Below are 18723 nucleotides of genomic sequence, written 5' to 3'. Positions count from 1 at the left end.
CAGGCTGCTCTGCCAGGGCCATCGCTCAAGGGTTGGCACCAGGCTCCCATGGGCACCTTCCTCCAGAAGGAGCAGAAGCTGCTGGCTGCAGCTCGGAGCTGGCCTTGGCAGAGGCAGCGCAGGGCCCAGAGGAAAGCTGCTCTCTCGCAGCCCCAGAGCTGGACCTGAGCCTTGCGAAGCCACAGCCTCTGGGCACAAGAAATGAGCCCAGGGCTTGGGCTCAGCTCTTCGGCCTCTGCAGGACTTTCTCCCACCACATGCCAGCCCAGGGCTGTTAGCCAGCATTACACCCATTCTGCTGCAGCACTTTGTTTCCAGAGGCCACTGAATGTGTCTGACAGGGTGGTGGTATCCAGTGGCATCCTGCTCCCAGGGCAGCAGCAGTGCACACAAACGTGAACTGAGTCTCAGGGTTATGGTCTGCAGATCATGTAGTCGATGACTTTGGCTGGCACAACAGGTAGCACTCAGAGAAACACAGCTTGGGAAACGTAGGGAAGCAGTTACAGTGATGCAGTATTTTCTATTAAGGTGAACGCTATCAAATGAACAAAACCCAACAACCAACCAAGGGAGGGAAAGATAATAAAAGGATTTGGTAGAGCTTAGAGCTTTTGTAGAGAGAGGGCTCCAGACAATGTACAATGCCTAAAGTCTTTATACCTAAGAATTCATGAGCTTGTGCTAAACACAGTTCTGGAGCAGCCCCAGCTGCATTCACAGGCATTTGCAAGAGGGAAATAGATTCAAGCATGCCACGTGGTGGTCTGAAACAAAAGCCAACCAGTCCACACTTCTGCACACAGCATCACTCAGTACCTGCTCAAATGGATGCGACAGGATCTGACACCTCTCACTACAGACCTTTGTCTGTCTGCAGTGACCAATAGAGGCAGCAAACAAGACTCTTAGAACAGTTCCGCTTCCAACTGACCTGCAAAAGCCTTTTGCGTAGGAAGTAAACGAGGGGTGCACAAACAGTGGCAGCAAAATGCTCCACCAAACAGCTCAGGTTGGGCAACACAGCTCCAGGCAGCTACAGCAAGATGGACCTTGAAAAGCCTCTGGTGCTCTCTGCAAGTGGCAAAGCTGTGCAAACACTGCACAGCAAAATCTGGGACAGGAAGCATTAGAAGGGAGAACAGGAAACAAAACCCAAACGTAGGGTTCCAAGAAAAACTGAGTACAGAAGAAACAACCTGGGAGCTGTGGCACAACACAAACGTTCCTGAGGAACTGTCTGCTGTGAGAGCTGAAAGCTTTGGTTGCTGTCCAAGTGCTGCTGCACAACCAAGGCTTCCTGCTGACACGGCTGAGGCGCCTCTGGCCGTGGACCCTTTCCTGATGACGCTGGAGCTGGAAACCATTTCTCACTCGTGTCATCTTCTCCGCAGCTGCACTGTAACACAAACAATGCTCTTGATCCACAACAGCACCCAGGGGAGAGGCTGTTTGGCAGGACAGCTGAAAATGCCAGCCCCCAGGGGATCTCCCCACGCTGCCACTGCCTGCCCTGGGATGCTCCACTGCAGCTCCTCCCGATGTGCAATGCTGGCATTTGCTGCTGCAGGAAACCCTTTCTGGGGAAAGGCTGCTGGGAACTCTGGCCAAGGCCCCGTGCTCATCTTTTAGCCTCTGGCTGCCTGCCTGCAGCGCTGGTGGCACCTGTGGGCAGCGAACCGTCGTCGTTACCGACTGTGACAGCACGAGTCAAAGCAGCAAGGCTGCACAGGCACTGGGGGTGAAAAACCATCTTGAGCCAATGGCAGCAGCTGAGCAGCTCTCCCCCTTCCTACTGGCCATGCGGCACCACCTCACCTTGCAGCAGGCCAAAGTGAAGGGGTACAGCTGAGGAGGCTCCCGTTGCAGGGGCTCAAACTTGGTGCTCAGCAAAAGCATTTACAGCAGCACGAGAAGGCACTAAAAGCTTCCCATCTCAGTGACAAAACCAACACCTCTCCTGCCTCCTGCTGCTTTTCAATGGACTTCACACCCAAGGTGCGGGATGAAAGCTCAACAGCCATGCACAAGGAAGCAAGGGAGTCTCATTTGCTTTGTTTCCCAACCCATGTTGCCATGTCTGCCTTCCAAGGAGACCTCAAAGCAGCTCCGGCAACATCGCAGTGCCCTTTCAACTCACTGCCTAGGCAGCTGCAGCAGCCTACAGCTCTCAGCTGTGGACAAGCAGCCCCACAGAGCGGCGTCTTTTCTGCTAACCAGGGCCACAGAAAAGCTGTCCTTGCAGCTTAGAGCTTTAGCACAGCCCAGTCTGCACACCTCTGCAGAGAAGGTGGCAGCCAGAGTACACTAACAGGTAGGAGAGGCAGCAAGAGAAGCTTTGAGAACCGTGGACCCACCGAAGTGTCAGGGCTGGAAGGGACCCCAAGGGTCACCCAGTGCCGACCGCCCTGCCACGGGCAGGGACCCCTCACACTAGATCAGGCTGCTCACAGCCACATGCAGCCTGGCCTCACACACTTGGCACAGCTGCACAAGGCTTGCACTCGATGCTCTCCAAGGGCATCTCCAAGCCAAACGCCTCGGTGCTGCTGGGGCAGCGCTGCAGCACATGGCGGCGCTCCGGGCACCTCCGCTGGCTGCTTCTCGCCCCGGAGCCGCAGCAGGGCAGCTGAGGGGCCACCCGGAGCGGGGCTCTGGCCGGCCACGGCGGCTCCCGACGGCGCCTCCCGCCTGCGGCACCTGCGGCTGCAGCCTCCCGCGGCGGCGCTGGGGCGCGCAGGGCCAGCCCCGCTCGCCGCTGGGCTCCGCAGAGCGGCGCTGGGAGCCTGGCAGGAAGGGCGGAAGTGGCGCAGTGACGCCGCGCCCACGGGCGCCATCTTTGCTTTGGGCGGCACCTGGCTCCCGCCCGGCGGCGAGGGCGGGAGGCAGCGGCCAAGCTCCAGCTGCAAGCCCTTTGCTCTCCTCACTCTCTCCGTGGCAGCGTTCAGGACAGGAGCTCACTTTGCCCAGCTCAGCTCTGCTCCAACAGGGCGCTGCCCATGGGGGCAGATCTGGCGCAGCTGCAGGGGCTCTCTGCTACCACCTGCCCCTGGGCAACAGCCACTGCAGGCACAGAGCCTGCACCTGCCAGGGGGGCACAGATGGCTGCAGAACCTTTGCCCCCTTCCTTTCCCCCCAGGGGAAAGCTTCGGAACAGCCTCCTCCTGCTGACCTTTCCCTGGAGCTCCTCTGCTCAGCTCAGCCCAAGCCCTTCTGCTCTGCCGGTGCAGCCTTCAGCCCACCAAGGCCACTCGGCAGCACTGGCAGCTGCCAGGGCACAAGAGCATGCTGCTGGCCCACGCTCGCTCTGCACCTCTGGCCGGCATCACTGCTGGGGCTCCACTGGTGGCGTCTGTCAGCTTTGGGGAGCATTCCCTCCTGTGCCAGCTGAATGCAAGCACCGCAGGGCTGCCCAGGGCCCGGGGCTCTTCTCAGGCCACCAACCCTGATGGCACTCAGCTGCCCTCTGCCCCTGGGCACCAACCAACTCAGCTACAGCCAGCTGGAAAGGTCCAACTCTTAGCAAAGGCTTCTTCAAGAGCAGCAATCCCTGTCCTGAAACTCTGCACCAGCTGGGCAGGGAGGAGGACTTGTCTGAGCTGCCAGCTGGCTCCCAGCCTGCCAGCTCTGCAGGAGAATCTCTGCTCTGCACGGCAACAAAAGCAGCTCCTGCTGCACACCCAAATGTTGCTGCACAGCAAACTGTTGGGCACGACCAGCTCTTACCTGCTGACTCTGAGCAGAATTGCTGCCAGCTGCTGCTGCTGCTGCTGCTTGGCTGCCTGCTTCCGCCTGGCACTGCTCAGGGCCTCCCTGATGGAGCCTTCTGGTTGTAGGAGGTGGTGAAAGAGGAGACAAACTTCTCGCTCTCCTCTCGAGTGCTCTCCTCTGCAGTCCCTGCGCAGGGCAGGCAGGTGTCGGCTGTGCCTCAGCAGGCTGCTCGCTGCCCCTTGCTCTCCCTTCCTCTCTGCCCTGTGCTTCTGCCTGCACGGAGCTCATCTCTCCTGCCTGAGCAGCAGCAAGAGCAGAGGCAGGGATCGTTGTGAGGGAAGCTCAGACACAGCTCACCTTTGGCTCCTGGGCCTGCTCTGGGAACCAGCTCGACCTCCAGAACCAGATGGGCACTGGGCACCTGATGGACTTGCTGGGGAGCGTGGAGTGGCAGGAGCTGGCTGTGCTGGCCCTGAGGGCATCATCTCCTACAGCTGCTGCTCCCAGCCTGCCCTGCTGCCACTGCCACCTTGGAGAGCCACCTGCCTCCTGCAACTTCAGCCTCCTCCTGCCCCCGTCATGCTCTCCTTCGTGGCACCTCCTGGCTCCTCTGGGCCGGCCAGCTCGGGGGAGAAGGTCTTGATGGGGGGAGGGGGGGGGTGTGCTGCTGGGCCTCAGCACCATCCAGCTGCTGCTGGTGGAGAGCATGCCAGCCTTGGAGAGTGCCCCACTGGTGGGTGACCTTGATGGCAGCCAGGCCCCTGCGGTGCCCAGGGTGCCTACAGCAGGCTGATGGGCAGCACCCACGCAGACAGGGAGGGGGAGATGTGGCTCTCTGCCGCCACCAGCACCGGCTGCTCACGCAGGGCAGTGCCACACTGCCGCCCTGCCATGGGTGGGCAGACAGGCAGGGGCACACTGTGGGAGAGGGGGAGAGGCTCGGGGATGGGGAAGTGGGGACCAAGGCAGGGGCTGCCCCCAGGCCCACTGCCAGTGCCAGCAGCATGGGCTGCTGGGGAACAGCAGCTGCATTGTGGTTGCCCCCGAGGTGATGGAGCCTGCCGCAGCGGTGAGGGGCAGAGGTGGCCACGGAGATGGAGCTCTGCTCCCTGGGGCTCTGCTCTGCTGGGGAGGAGCAACAGCAGGCAGCAGTACAGCCTGGGCTTGGGCTGCTGCAAGGCAGCTGCACAGGAAAGAACTGGGAGCCCAAGTGGGCAGCACATTCCCCGTGGGACAGCAGTGTGCCCTTGTGGGGCCAGTGGCAGCCTGGGCTGCATCAGGAGCAGTGTGGCCAGCAGCTCTAGGCAGGTGTGCTGGTTTGAGCCTAGCTAGAATGTTTTGGTGAGAAGAACGAGATTACAGGCTGGGGAAAGGCAACAGTGGTGATGTCTGCTTCACTCCTAGGCTTGCTGCAATGCAGAAGAACAAGAACACAAGCACAGAGAAGAGAGTTGCTGTCTGGGTGTTGGGCTGAGCTTCTCTCTCTCTCTGCCCTAACTTGCCGTCTGTGTGACTAACCCCTCTGCTTCCTAACGCCCCTGCCCGACTCTCCATACTGCCTTCAACATCAGGCAAGATCTGGGCTGAGATTGAGGAGTGGGAGGGAGGTGGAAGGGTGGTTGAGAGCCCCTGCTGGGGACTCAGGTTTCTGGGAGGGCTGTTGTGTTTCTGCAGTGCCTTTTAACTTGTCGATTCCTGCCTGTAGCTGCAGCTGTTGTAAATACCTGCTTGTAGCTTGTGCTAAGCTGTAACTATAAAGCCTCATGCAGCTCCCAGAGCCGCTGAGCCCAGTCTGGGCGATTTCCAAAGGGGGGGGCGGTGGGGGGGGCGTGGGGAAGACCCAAACCATCACAGGAGGTTCTCCTGCCCCTCTGCTCTGCCCACCCCTGCTGAGAGCACCCCTGCACTACTGTGTCCAGGTCTGAGCTCCCCCACTCAAGAGAGACAGGGAGCTGCTGGGGAGAGCCCCATGGGGGCTGCGAGGAGAGGATGCTGCAGGGACGGGACCATCTCTGCTCTGAAGAAAGGCTGAGAGCCCTGGAGTTGCTTAGTCTGGAGAGGAGAAGGCTGAGAGGGGAACTCAGGAATGTCTGTAACGGCTGAGGGGTGGGTGCCAAGCAGGGCCCAGGCTCTGTTTGTGGTGCCCAGTGACAGGAGAAGGAGGCACAGGTACAAGCCAGAACCCAGGAGGTTCCACCTCAACAGCAGGAGGAACTTCTTTGGGGTGAGGGTGCTGGAGGCCTGGAGCAGGCTGCCCAGAGGCTGTGGAGTCTCCTGCTCTGGAGCCAGTCAGGAGCTGCCTGGATGTGCTCCTGGGTGCCCTGGTGTGCTAGTTTGAAGCAAGCTGGAATGTTTTGGTAGAAGAACTAGATAACAGGCAGTGAAATGAAAAACAAAAAGTGTGGGGGGGCGGGGTAACCCCCAAACCATCACACCTGGCCTGGCTGCTCCTGCTCTGGCAGGGGGGTTGGGCTGGGTGGTCTCTGGAGGTCCCTTCCAAGCCCTGATTCTTTGCTTCTGGGACTCTTCCTCATGGTCTTCCTCATGAGCTGCTGCTGCTGCTGCTGCTGGGCCAGAGCTGCCTGCTGGCCCCATGGCCCCAGTGCCCTGCTGCTGCTCTCTGCTGCTGGGCCCCCCTCCAGCACGGGGCCCTGCTCCACCTGCCCCTGCTGCGGAGGTGCCCTTGGGGCTGTGGGGAGCTGTGCCCTGCTGTCTGCCCTGGCCTGGCTCTGGGGGCTGTTGGCTGCTTGGGTTGCTGGAGGTGCCAAGGTGCCCAGAGGCAAGGGGAAGGCAGAGCAGGGCAGGCTGGGCTGGGCTGAGGCCCACATGAGCTCTGGGCACTGCTCTGGGGGGTGCCCAGGCTCTGAACCGTGGGGGGTGCAGTCCTGAGCTGGTTCTCTGTGGGTAGCGCCCCCCCCAGCCCCTCCCTCCCCCCCCCCCCCCCCCGTAACCAGGGCTCTGTGTATCCAAGGCCTGGGTGACCTCATAGAGCTGAGCTGAGGCTGGGCTGGTGAGGAGGTGAGAGTGGAGCTTGGGAGCCTGTGGCAGGGGGAGAGCCTCTGCTAAGGTGTCTGTGTCTCACCCGAGTTCTTCGGCAGCAGGAGCTGCCCTTGAGCAATCCCCAGGTGAGTGATGTGGGCAGAGCAGAGGCAAACCCAAGGGGAACAGTGACAAGGGGGGGGGGGGGGGGGGGGGTGAGTTGCAAAGGGAGTTGAGAGCACCAAGAGTGACCAAGGAGCAAAACCTGCCTGGGCACTTTGTGCCTGGCTTAGGTGAGCCTGGTCTGGTGACTGAGAATAGTCCCTAGCAGGAGAGAGGTGCCCTGAGATGGGTGTGCTGGCAGCAGGTGTTGGGGTCCAGTTTGACTGGAAAATACACAGTTGGCATTTTCCAGGTGCTTTGGTAGGTGGTGTCGGGGGGGGCACAGGGTGAGGCTTGGGGTGCTGGGGGTGTGGATGTGCTTGGAAGCCACAGAGAGTGGAGGAGAAGCACAGAGGTTGGATGTGGAGAGGAAGCAGCAGGCGGCTCTGTGTGAGCCAAAGGCAGCTCTGCTGGCAAGCCAAGGCGCCTTGGCATGGTTAAGAGAGGGAGCTGAGGAAGAGCTGGGGGGATGTGTGGGGGGGATGTGTGGGAGCAGGCACCTGGGTGGGCTTGGAATCTGCAGAGAAGGAGCCTGCAGCACCTGTCTGGGCAGCCTGCTGCAGGCCTCCAGCACCCTCACTGCTGGAATTTTCTAATCCTCTTCAGCTGGAGCCTCCAGTCTCTGGCCTCTGCCCCTTGTCCTGTCCCTGGGCACCAGTGACAAGAGTCTGGCCCCAGCCTCTTGCCCCCCACAGACCCTTCAGCTCCTGCTGAGCACTGCTCAGATGCCCTCTGGGGCTGCTCTTCCGCAGGCTCTCAGCCCCAGGGCTCTCAGCCTTTGCTCCTCACAGAGCTGCTCCAAGCCCCTCAGCATCTTCCAAACCCACCCTGGACTCTCTCCAGCAGTTCCCAATCTCTCCTGAGCTGGGGAGCCCAGAAGCAGAGGCAGGATTCCAGCTGTGGCCTGCCTAGAGCACAGCAGAGGGGTGCAGGCCCCCCTCTCTTCATGCCCCCAGGAGAGCATTGGCCTGCTTGGCCATGAGGGCACACTGCTGGCCCATGGGCAACTCCAGGCCTCCAGATGTGGCCTCGCTGGGGCAGAGTTGAGTTTGCTGAGTTCCTGGAGCAGGACAGAGCCAGGCCCCCCCAGCCGTGCTGCCAGCACACGATGGACACCACAGAGCCCAAGGGCCATGCCCTGGCAGGTCCTGCCCACCTCGGGCACTGCTGCCAACCAGCAGGTGCAGCTCTGCCTCAGCTGACACAGAGTGCAAGGAGGAAGAAGAGCAGGAGGAGCAGGAGCCGGAGAAGGAGGAGGAGGAGGAAGAGGAGGAGGAGGGAGCTGAGTGGCCTGGGACGGCTGAGTCGAAGCCACCGAGTGCAGCCGCAGCATGCGGAGAGGGAAGAAGCTGGAGCAGGAGCTGGGGCTGGCAGCGAAGAGGCAGTGTCTGGAGCTGGGTGAGGAGGGGGCACTGGGATGGAGCTGGGTGAGGAGGGGGTACTGGGCTGGAGCTGGGTGAGGGAAGGAGCAGCAAGCTGGAGATGGGCAAGGAGGGGTCACCAGGCTGGAGCCGGGTGAGGAAGGGCATTGGGCTGGCCCCTGCCTGCCTCGCCCAGCAAGCTGTGGCAGCAGAAGGCAGGGTCTGAGCCTGGCAGCGGTGGCCTCTGATGCCAGGGGCAGCAGCCGTGGGGGCAGCAGCCTCTGCTGAGGCCCTGGGTCGAGGCTGGCAGGCAGCACTGCAGCCCTGAGGAGGAGCCGAGCAGCAAGCAGGGGAGGCAGAGAGGGCCCAGGGGGCTGCTGGTGCTCCTGAGCCCTGTGACTCACCGCCCTTCTCCCCTCCCTGCAGGCAGTGACCAAGCCCAGGCAGCACAAGAGATTGGGGTGCCCGTGCCCCAGCAGGTGCCCTTGCCCGGGGGGTGCCTCTGCATGCAGTGGCCGCGGCTGTGCGGGGTGGGCGCTGGGCTGCGCAACCTGGGGCGCAGCTGCTTCCTCAACGCCACGCTGCAGTGCCTGACCCACACGGCGCCGCTCGCCAGCTACCTGCTCTGCGGGGAGCACGGCCGCAGCTGTGAGTGGGGCTCAGTGGGGGGCACTGCTGGGCTGGCAGTGCCGGGGTGGCAGTGCCCGTGGGCAGCAGGAGCCGCCTGCCCGCCCTGCTGCCCGCGCTGTGCTCGACACCTGTGCGCGTGGCCCTGGCAGGGGCTGCGAGCGTTGGGCTGTGCCCTGTCTGCTCCCTGCTGACCCCAGCAGAGGCTGTTGCTGTGTTCTCCTGGCCCTAGCAGTGCTGCTGAGTTGGGGCCAAGGGCAGCACACAGGGCTCACAACCCTGTCTGCAGGGCTCTGCTGGCATCTGCCCTCCGGGCCAACCTCTGGGCTCCTCCAGGGAGTGCCTGTGGCCTGCTTCCCATCCACATGGCTGCTGTCTCCTCTGGGGGGTTGCAGTGGTGCTGTGAGTGGGATGGCATCCGGCAGGGTGATGTGTGTTGGTCCCTGTGTACCCAGGGTGCCCCAGAGCTGTGCTGCAGCACAGAGCTCATAGGAAGCACTGAGCGTGGCGGAGCTGTGTGGGAGCAGAGATCCCTCCCGTGCTCTGTCCTGCTTCCACCTCTCCTGGCCTTGTCCCCGACCTCCTGTCCTCTGCTCTTCTGCTCCAGGTCACCGAGAAGGCTTCTGCATGCTCTGCACTATGCAGACCCACGTGGGGCAGGCCTTTGCCAGCAGCGGCCAGGCCATAAAGCCAGAGGCCATCATCCGGAACCTCAAGAGTAAGGGTGGCTGCCCTGCTCTGCCCTGCCTTGCCCTGGCTTGCCCTGCTTTGCACTGCCTTGCCCTGCCTTGCCCTGGCTTGCCCTGCTTTGCCCTGCTCTGCCCTGCCTTGCCCTGCTCCTGCTCTGCCCTGTCTTGCCCTGCCTTGCCCAGCCATGCCCTGCTCTGCCCTGCCTTGCTCTGCTCTGCCCTGCCCTGCAGCAGCCATGCAGGGGCCCAGGGGCTGCTGCTGGAGCAGACCCTTTGGGATGGGGCAGGCCTTGGCAGAGAGCTCTGCTGAGGTGACTCAGAGCCCGCCAGGGGCTGGGGGCTCCATGGGCTGTGGGAGGGCTTCTCCCGCAGCCAGCGTGGGCCTGAGCCCAGGGTTGGGCTGAGGGGGCTCAGAGCCTGGAGCCCTGCTTGCTGGGGCAGGAGCTGCATCTGTTGCAGCAGCTGCTGAGGCTGCCTCTCCTGCAGACATTGCCCAGCACTTCAGCCTCCGGAGGCAGGAGGATGCCCACGAGTTCCTGCGCTGCGCCATTGACGCCATGCAGCAGGCCTGCGGGAACGGCTGTGCCCAGTATGTGGGGCCCTGCTGCCCTGTGCCCTCACCAGTGCCCTGTGCCCGTGGGAGGGATGAAGGTGTCCCCCAGGCTGATCTGCTAGGGGAGGCACTGGCTGTCAGGGACCTCATTGCACGGCCCAGCTCTCTGCCCCTCTGTGCCACAGGCCACCTTCTCCCTTCTGCTGGCCCCTGCGCCCCAGCAGAGCTGTGGTGCTGTCCCCATGTCCTGAGGCTGCTCTGGCTCTGGCTCCTGTGCCAGCTGCCCAGGAAGCCAGGGCTGCAGCTGGCTCAGGTCCAGCTCTGGGGCTGCGAGAGAGCAGCTTTCCTCTGGGCCCTGCGCTGCCTCTGCCAAGGCCAGCTCCGAGCTGCAGCCAGCAGCTTCTGCTCCTTCTGGAGGAAGGTGCCCATGGGAGCCTGGTGCCAACCCTTGAGCGATGGCCCTGGCAGAGCAGCCTGGCTTTTCCCTCTGCCTCTGGAGCTCTGCAGCTGTCTGCTGGCCAGAGCACACCGGGGAGCTGTGCTGAGGACACGCAGAGGGGGCCCTGAGGGGAGGCTGCTGTGGAGGGGCTGTGTGAGACCTGCTGCTCCTGTCCCTAGGCTGGATGGGCAGAGCCAGGCCCCAACGCTGGTCCAGCAGATCTTTGGGGGTTCCCTGCGGTCCCGTGGTGAGTGCTGGTGCCAGCTGCTGGGCCTGTGGCTCTCAGGGCTGCCTCCCTTCTGGGAGCACTGCTGAGTGTGTGCAAACCATCCCCAGCTGCAGCTGCTGGCTCTGGTGGTCCCTGCAGACCCTGAGCCCTGCTGTGGGCATGGAAACATCTGTTGGCTGTGGCTCCCCACTTCACTGCCAGCAGCAAAGCCGCCCCTGCTGCCAGCTGCCTAGCAGCACTGCCTGTGCCAGGGCACGGTGGAGTTGGCAGCTTTCCTCCTGGCCAGGCTGTGAACCCTGGTGCTGCTGTCCCAGAGCCCAGATGCAGAGAGGGGGTAGCCTGCAGCCGCCTGGGCTGGGCTGGGCTGGGCTGGGCTGGGCTGTGCTGGGGTGGGTGCGTGCAGAGGCCATGCCAGGCTGTGGCCACTGCTCTTTCTTTTGCAGTGCTGTGCTTGCAGTGCCAGAACACCTCGGACACCTACGAGCCTTACCTGGACCTGGCACTGGAGATCGGGGTAGGGCTGGGCAGGGGCTCTGCTCTGCTGGGGCTGCTCTTGCAGCTGCACCATGGCTGCTCTCAGGGCTCCTGCAGCTGCCAGTGCCAAGGCACAGCACGGGCGGGAGGGAAGCAGCTGCCGCTGTTGCGCTGCCTTCTCTGCCTGGCAGGCCAGTGGCTGCTGGGGGCCCTGCAGCCGCCCCTCGTGGGGCTGGGCAGTGCCCAGCTGGTGGCACTCAGGGCTTTGCTGTGGTCTGCGGCCCTGTGCCCGTGCTCTGCGTGATCTCTCGGGGCTGTGGCGTGGGCAGGCCGCCGGTGCCCTGAGCTCTGCTCTGCCCTTGCAGGAGGCCACAAGCGTGGTGCAGGCGCTGGAGCAGTTTGTGCAGCCAGAGCTGCTGTGCGGGGAGAATGCCTACATGTGTGCCAGGTGAGTGCGGGGCTGCGGGCGCCAGGGGCCCGGCTGTGCTGCTGGCAGGCAGCTGGGTGGTGGCACAGCTTGCAGAGCTGGAGCTCTCCCTGTGCAGGTGCCAGCAGAAGGTGTCTGCCCGCAAAGGCTTCAGCATCCACCAAGCTGCCAACGTCCTCACAGTGGCACTGAAGCGCTTTGCCCCTTTTGGGGGAGGGAAGATCACAAAGGTGAGTGCTTGGCAAACCAGGGCTGAGGCTGTCTCCTGGCCCAAGCTCCTGCTGCCCAGAGCAGGCTGGCAGGGCTCCTGTGCCCAGCCTGAGCTCTGCCACAGTCCTGCAGCCCTTGCCCAGCTCTGCGGTGCAGGGGCAGTTTGGCTTCTCCGGCCACCTTCCTCAGCACCACCTCTGCCCAGGGAGGGTGCGTGCCCTTCCCCTGGGAGGTGGCACTGCTAGGCCAGCTGAGCTGCTCTGTCTGCACTGAGGCCATGCCCTGTGCAGGCTCCTGAGCCAGCCTCTCCCTGCAGGCCGTGGCGTACCCCATGCTGCTGAACGTCCGCCCCTACCTGTCTGTGCCGCGCGGGGACCCCGTCCTCTACAGCCTCTATGCGGTGCTGGTGCACTCTGGGCACAGCTGCCACGCAGGGCACTACTACTGCTACGTGAAGGTGAGCCCAGGCTGCTGTCGTGGCACCCCTCAGGGCTAAGGGGTGCTGGTGGGTCCCTGGAGGGCACAGCAAGGAGGCTGCTCAGCAGAGGTGCGTGGGGGGGGACACAGGCCGTGCCCTGCCGCAGGAAGCGTGGAGGTGCCGCTCTGGCGGAGCCCCCTTGCCTGGCCTGGGCCTCCTCTGGGCTCTGGGCAGAGGAGCTCTGCCCGTGCTTGCTGCCACGAAGGTCCCCGGGCACAGCCCAGCCCCCTTCTCTCTGCTCCTCCTGCAGGCCAGCAGTGGGCAGTGGTACCTGATGAACGACGAGCGGGTGTGCCCCGCGGGCATCCAAGAGGTCCTGGGGCAGCAGCCCTACCTGCTCTTCTACCAGAGGTGAGAGTGCCTCTGCCTGCTGCCCCTCTGTCTCCTGCTGCCAGCAGCTGGGACAGGGCTGGCAGCACAGGGCTGCCTGTGGGAAAGAGCTTGGCCCAGGTAGCCCCAACGCCCTCTGCATGCCCTGGCTCAGAGGAGGGTGGCAGGGAGAGGGCCAGCCCCTTGGCATGGCTTTACTCTGCACCAGGACCACCTCACCCCTGCAGCTTCTGGCTCCTCTTTCTCCTGCGCGTCTCTGGCAGTGGCTCAAGCCCTGGCACTTAACGCCAGCCCTTCTCTGCCTTCCCCAGGGTGCCCAGCCCCAGGAGGAGCTGGCAGGGGCCCACTGCCAAGGCTGCCTCCAGCCTGCCCGGCTGCACTGGCGGTGTCCACAGCGAGGACAGGAAATCTGTCACCAAGGAGCCCCTGTCCTCAGCAGGGATGGGCCAGGTGAGTCCTGAAGGCTGCTCTTGGCCAGCGCCCCCGGGTGCTGGCACCTGCTGCCCCTCTGCCTGCTGTGCCAGGGAGGGGCTGGGCAGGGCAGGGTTGCCATGCCCTTGGCTCCTGCACTTCTCCATCAACCTCTTCCTTTGTCTAGGGCCCAGGGCTGCTGCCAGGGGAGAAGCCGCCTGGGCTGGAGGAGGCTGGAGTCCCTGTGGCCCACAGCCTGTTTGGGATGGAGCCAGAGCTGTGCAGTGGAAGCCCCACCCTGCCAAAGCTGCCTGCTGGGTCGCCAGCACCCAGCAGAGAGGGCTCAGCAGCTGTGTGCCAGGACTACTGGGCACAGCTGCAGGGCCTGACACGCAGCAGCAAATCCTCCATCGCCAGGCTGACCCTCCTGGCACAGCAGAACGTGGCCTTGGCCAGCAGCATCGTGTCCCTGGTGGAAGCACGAGTGGCCAAGGTTTGCACCTTCCACTGCCTGCTGCTGCTGCCTGTGCTGCTGGGGGAGCAGCTGGACAGCAGCCTGGGGTGGCCTCGGGGGCTAGCAGGGGCTGGGGAGATGTCGTGCTGAGGGCAGAGCGGGGCAGAGCAGGGCAGCAGTGGCTGAGGGGTGGCTTCCAGCCTGCCCTGAGCTCTGCGGTGTCAGAGCTGTCTGCAAGCCTGTCCCAGGGGCTGGCTCTGCCTGCAAGAGAAAACCTCAACGGTCCAGCCCCACTGCACTGCTGACTCTGTGCTGCCCTGAGGAGCTGAGCTCTGCAGCAGGGAGCAGTGCTGAGCTCCCCTTCCTGTGCCGTGGCTGCCAGCAGCTTCCTTCCCAGGCTCTGCTGCTTCCCTGCCCGACTGCTGCGCAGGCTGAGGCACAGTGGCAGTGACTCCTGGCACAGAGCCTTGGCTGCTCCAGGGTCCCCTTCTGCTCTGAGCTCAGCAGCCCTCTGCCAGATTGCCTTTTGGCACCAGCAGGAAACCCAAGGCCAGCGACTTGCTGTTTGTAGTGGAACCCAAAAGAGGGCTCTGGGCCTGCCACTCTCTCTCTTTAAAATTCTTCAGCTGTGCCTCTGCTGTGCTAAACCTCTCCCTTTCTTCTCCTCCCTGCAGGCTCCCCCAGCACAGAAGCTCCCTGCTCTCTACCTGATGGATTCCATCCTCAAGAACGTGGGAGGAGAATACCTGAAGGCCTTTGCCCCAAAGCTGGTGGAAACCTTTGTGTCTGCCTTCCAGAAGGTCTCTGCACTGCCAGGGGAGTTGGGTGAAGAGAGTCTGTGCCTGGGGAATGAACTCTGTGCCCAGGGCTGGGTGCTCTTGGCTGCTGAACCATCCCCATTGGTTGCCTTTGCTAAATCCCTGCCCTGGCTCTGGGCTGTGGGAGATTGTCCCTGCTGCTGGTGTGAGCAAACAAAGTGGGCACTGGCCCTATGAGGAGCTTTGGTCTGTGGCTCACAGATGGCTCTGCTGCTGCAGCAGAGTGGGTGTAATGCTGGCTAACAGCCCTGGGCTGGCATGTGGTGGGAGAAAGTCCTGCAGGGGCCGAAGAGCTGAGCCCAAGCCCTGGGCTCAGTTCTTGTGCCCAGAAGCTGTGGCTTCGCAAGAGCTTTGTCGCTGTACTTTCTCCAGGGAAACCGGGCAAGGGAGAGGAGAATTTGGTCATGGGCAAGGGGTCAGGAAGTGCTCCTCGGGTGCTGATGGAGAGTGGTAGAGCCTGGCAAGGGCCTGGGAAGAGCAGTTGCAGAGCTGAGCCTCTCTGTCTGATGCCAGGGGCGCGGGGGTGTGAGCTGCACTGCTGCTACAGGCTGCAGAGCCAGGCCAGGCTGTGCGAATGGCCAAGTGCTGAGAGAGACAGGAAAGAAAGGAAACCTTCCTGCTGCCAGCAGAGCTTCAGGCACTGCTGGAGTGAGCTGAAGGAGCCCTGGGGCTCTTTTGGTGTTTCAGGTGGACAGAGACACTCGGCAGAGTTTGTTCCTCCTGCGCTCGACATGGCACAGGATTTTCCCTCTGGAGGAGCTGCATGCACTGGATGTCAGAGTGCAGGCACTGGATCCTGCTTGGCCAGTGAGACCTCTGCCTGCAGATGGGAGTGCTTCTGGCAGCCCTGGCAGTCCTCAGCCTGCAGCTGCCTGGGTCAGTTTGCTGGCTGCTCCATGGCCACAGGTGTTAGGCTGAGGGTTGGGCTTGCTGCCCTGGGGGCTCTTTGCAGCCCAAAGAGTTCCCTGGTTCCCTGACTCCATCACGAGTTGCAGCGTAAGAGGTTTTGTTCTGTTTGCAGCCAGAGGAGTCCAGTGCAGCTCCCTCTGCCACCTCTGGTGCCTCTGCTGCAGCTGCTGCTGCAATGCCCCAGGCGCCGAGCCAGGAGCAGCTGCTGAGGCAGCAACTGCTTGTGAAGGAGAAGCAGGTGCTGGAGCTTCGGCAGAAGCTGTCCGAGCTGGAGCAGGCTGGAGCACAGCTGGTGAGTAGGACAGGTGGGGACCCTGCTCTGGTGGGGCTCAGCTTCTGTGGGGCAGTCCTTAGGTGTCCTGGTGACTGCCAGCATCACTTGGTGCTGCTGTCAGGGCAGCAGAGCTGTGCCAGGCCTGGAGCAAGGCCAGTCCAGCTGGGGAGCTTGGGCAGCATTTGCCAACGGAAAAGCCTTGAGAGCTGCACTGCAAATGGAGGCCAAAGCAGGGGGATTTGTCGGGGTTTTCTTCTGAGCTTCCCTCACAACGATCCCTGCCTCTGCTCTTGCTGCTGCTCAGGCAGGAGAGATGAGCTCCGTGCAGGCAGAAGCACAGGGCAGAGAGGAAGGGAGAGCAAGAGGCAGCGAGCAGCCTGCTGAGGCACAGCCGCCACCTGCCCACCCTGCGCAGGGACTGCAGAGGAGAGCACTCAAGAGGAGAGTGAGAAGTTTGTCTCCCCTTTCACCACCTCCTAAAACGAGAAGGCTCCATCAGGGAGGCCCTGAGCAGTGCCAGGCGGAAGCAGGCAGCCAAGCAGCAGCAGCAGCTGGCAGCAGGAGCTGATGTCCTCTCGCTGCGGAGTGGTTCCTGCGGCTGTGAGGTTATGCCCTTACTGCCAGGCTCAGCATTCTTGTTCTGAAGGAACACAGACAGGTGGAGACCTCTCGATGGTGCCTGCTCTGCAGGAGAGGTGGCTCTGAACCACAGGCCCTGCCACTCTCTGACCCCGGCGTAAGGAACGGGATGGCTGCGGCGTGTTGCGCTCTGCTACGAGGCAGTTGGGCATATTCTGGGCTAGATTTGGCAACCTTTGGACAAAAAGGTGTTTCTGATCCTTGAGTGGCTTAGCTCTAGGTTATTTATTCTTTCTGTCTAAACACATGAATGGCTGCTGTGCTGCAGTGATGTTGTCAGTGGTGCTGAGCAGACCTGCATCAACCTAGTTGCAGACTCACTGTTTGGGGGGGGGGGAAGTTGTTTTTTGGCATAGTCAAATAAAGCAAATACAAACTATGTTAAAGGTGTGGAAGTTTTACTGAGCAGACATTGGAATTTGCTATGAAGGACACCCCTGGTTTAGGTTTGCTCTTGAAGTCCCTTGGGTGGGCATTGCTCTCAGTCAGGGCCTTACTTGGCTGCAAGGTCCAACACCTTCTCCAAGGCTGGACTCCAGCTGTGACCCTTTGCACATCCTGCTAAGCACGCAGGGTGCTGGGTGTGGAGAGGCAGGAGCCTGTCTGACAGTGAGCAGTTGGTGTGGAGAGAGGCAGGGAAGTGCCCAGAGCAGAGCTAGACCAAGGGCAGGGCCCCGTGGCCTGCAGGCTGCTGAGCAGAGGGGAACTGTCCAGCCTTAGCAGCAGGCTGAGTGCAAGCCTGGATGCGCAGCCCAGAGCGGGGATTGGTTTCTTGTGGAGTTGGTGCTGATGCAAATAAAGATGGCACTGGCACTTGATCTGGACAGCCCTGGCAGTGGCCTGGCTCTTCACAGCTGGCACTCTGCACTCCCTGGAGGGGTGCTTTGGGCTCTTGGCCACCTGTGCAGCACAGCAGCTCCTCTGCAAGGGCAGAGCTCCCTTTTCTCTCCAGCATGGTGCTGCTTGTGGTCTTGGGGCAAGCGGCGCTCCGTCTGCCACACTGCCATGGGTGCAGCCAGGGGTGCCAGGAGCTTCTGCTGGGCCTCCCCAGGCACTGCCCAGGTCTGCTGTGGGGTGAGGGGTGCAGCTGTGAGCTCAGGCCTGTCCGCTAGGGAAGGAACAGGCACCCAGACTGCAGTTACACTGCAAGCAGTGGAGCGCCACTGAAATACCACTGCAGAGGGAGCCTCAGCTTCTCCTGCGCTCTGGGCACCTCACTTGTGCAGCCAAGAGCTTACCTGTTTCTAGAGATGCAATTTCAGTGCAAGCTACAGTCCAGCACAGTAAGACAGGACACAAACCCCTCTGTGCCCTGCACTCTGACAGACCTCACAGCCATGCAAATGCCACAGAGCTTTTGCTGAAGCCTATTTTTACAGAGGGCTGCAGTCAGTGACAATCTGAACGCCCTTGCACAAGGGTTGCTTTCCCACCTGCTTTCCATCTTGCAGCAGTTCTCTTGCAGCTCTGCTGCTCACCTCTGTGCTTTCCCCATGCAGGAAGAGCCACTCTGACGGTGGGCAGACAGGAGGAACTCTTTGCTTCAGTTTTCCAGCAGTTCTTGCTGTTCATAGAACCCTGGAATCAACCAGGTTGCAAGAGACCTCCAAGCTCAGCCAGTCCAACCTAGCACCCAGCCCTTTCCAGTCAACCAGACCATGGCACTAAGTGCCCCAGCCAGTCTTTTCTTGAACACCTCCAGGCACGGCCACTCCACCACCTCCCTGGGCAGCCCATTCCAATGCCAATCACAACTTCCTCCTAACATCCAGCCTAGACCTCCCCTGGCACAGCTTGAGGCTGTGTCCCCTTGATCTGTTGCTGCCTGCCTGGGAGAAGAGACCAACCCCACCTGGCTACAGCCTCCCTTCAGGTAGTTGTAGACAGCAATGAGCTCACCCCTGAGCCTCCTCTTCTCCAGGCTGCACACCCCCAGCTCCCTCAGCCTCCCCTCAGAGGGTCTGTGCTCCAGGCACCTCCCCACCTTTGTCACCCTTCTCTGGGCACCTTCCAGCACCTCAACATCTCTCTTGAATTGAGGGGCCCAGAACTGGACACAGCACTCAAGGGGTGGCCTGAGCAGTGCTGAGCACAGGGGCAGAAGAACCTCCCTCGTCCTGTTGGCCACACTGTTCCTGAGCCAGCCCAGGATGCCACTGGCTCTCTTGGCCACCTGGGCACACTGCTGCCTCATCTGCAGCTACTCTCTACCAGTACCCCCAGCTCCCTTTCTTCCTGGCTGCTCTCAGACACTCTGTCCCCAGCCTGTAGCTGCTTGGGGTTGCTGTGGCCGAAGCGCAGAACCCTGTGCACTTGGCCTGGTTCAGTCCCATCCCATTGGCCTCTGCCCACCCATCCAGCCTGGCCAGGTCCCTCTGCAGGGCTCTGCTACCCTCCTACGGATCAACACCTGCTCCTAGCTTGCTGTCCTCTGCAAACTTACTGATGCTGGACTCAATCCCCTCGTCCAGATCATCAAAAAAGATACTGAACAGGACTGGGCCCAGCACTGATTCCTGGGGGACACCACCAGTGCCAGCTGCCAACTG

At 62.1% G+C, this 18723-nt stretch overlaps 1 protein-coding gene across 1 annotated transcript; it reads left to right on the top strand.

Moving 5' to 3' along the window:
- The first annotated feature begins 8183 nt into the window (after positions 1–8183).
- LOC135174450 (ubiquitin carboxyl-terminal hydrolase 36-like) lies at positions 8184–17688 on the top strand. Its single transcript, XM_064141719.1, has 15 exons — positions 8184–8250; positions 8640–8861; positions 9448–9558; positions 10016–10118; positions 10701–10768; positions 11194–11264; positions 11590–11672; positions 11770–11881; positions 12178–12318; positions 12590–12690; positions 12981–13119; positions 13268–13573; positions 14209–14334; positions 15374–15553; positions 17674–17688. The coding sequence occupies exons 1-15, from the start codon at positions 8184–8186 to the stop codon at positions 17686–17688; spliced, it is 1845 nt and encodes a 614-aa protein (XP_063997789.1).
- Positions 17689–18723: the final 1035 nt, after the last annotated feature.

Source organism: Pogoniulus pusillus, unplaced genomic scaffold (assembly GCF_015220805.1).
Source record: "Pogoniulus pusillus isolate bPogPus1 unplaced genomic scaffold, bPogPus1.pri scaffold_64_arrow_ctg1, whole genome shotgun sequence".
In the NCBI taxonomy this organism is placed as follows: Eukaryota; Metazoa; Chordata; class Aves; order Piciformes; family Lybiidae; genus Pogoniulus; species Pogoniulus pusillus.
This window is presented reverse-complemented; position numbering and strand designations above follow the sequence as displayed.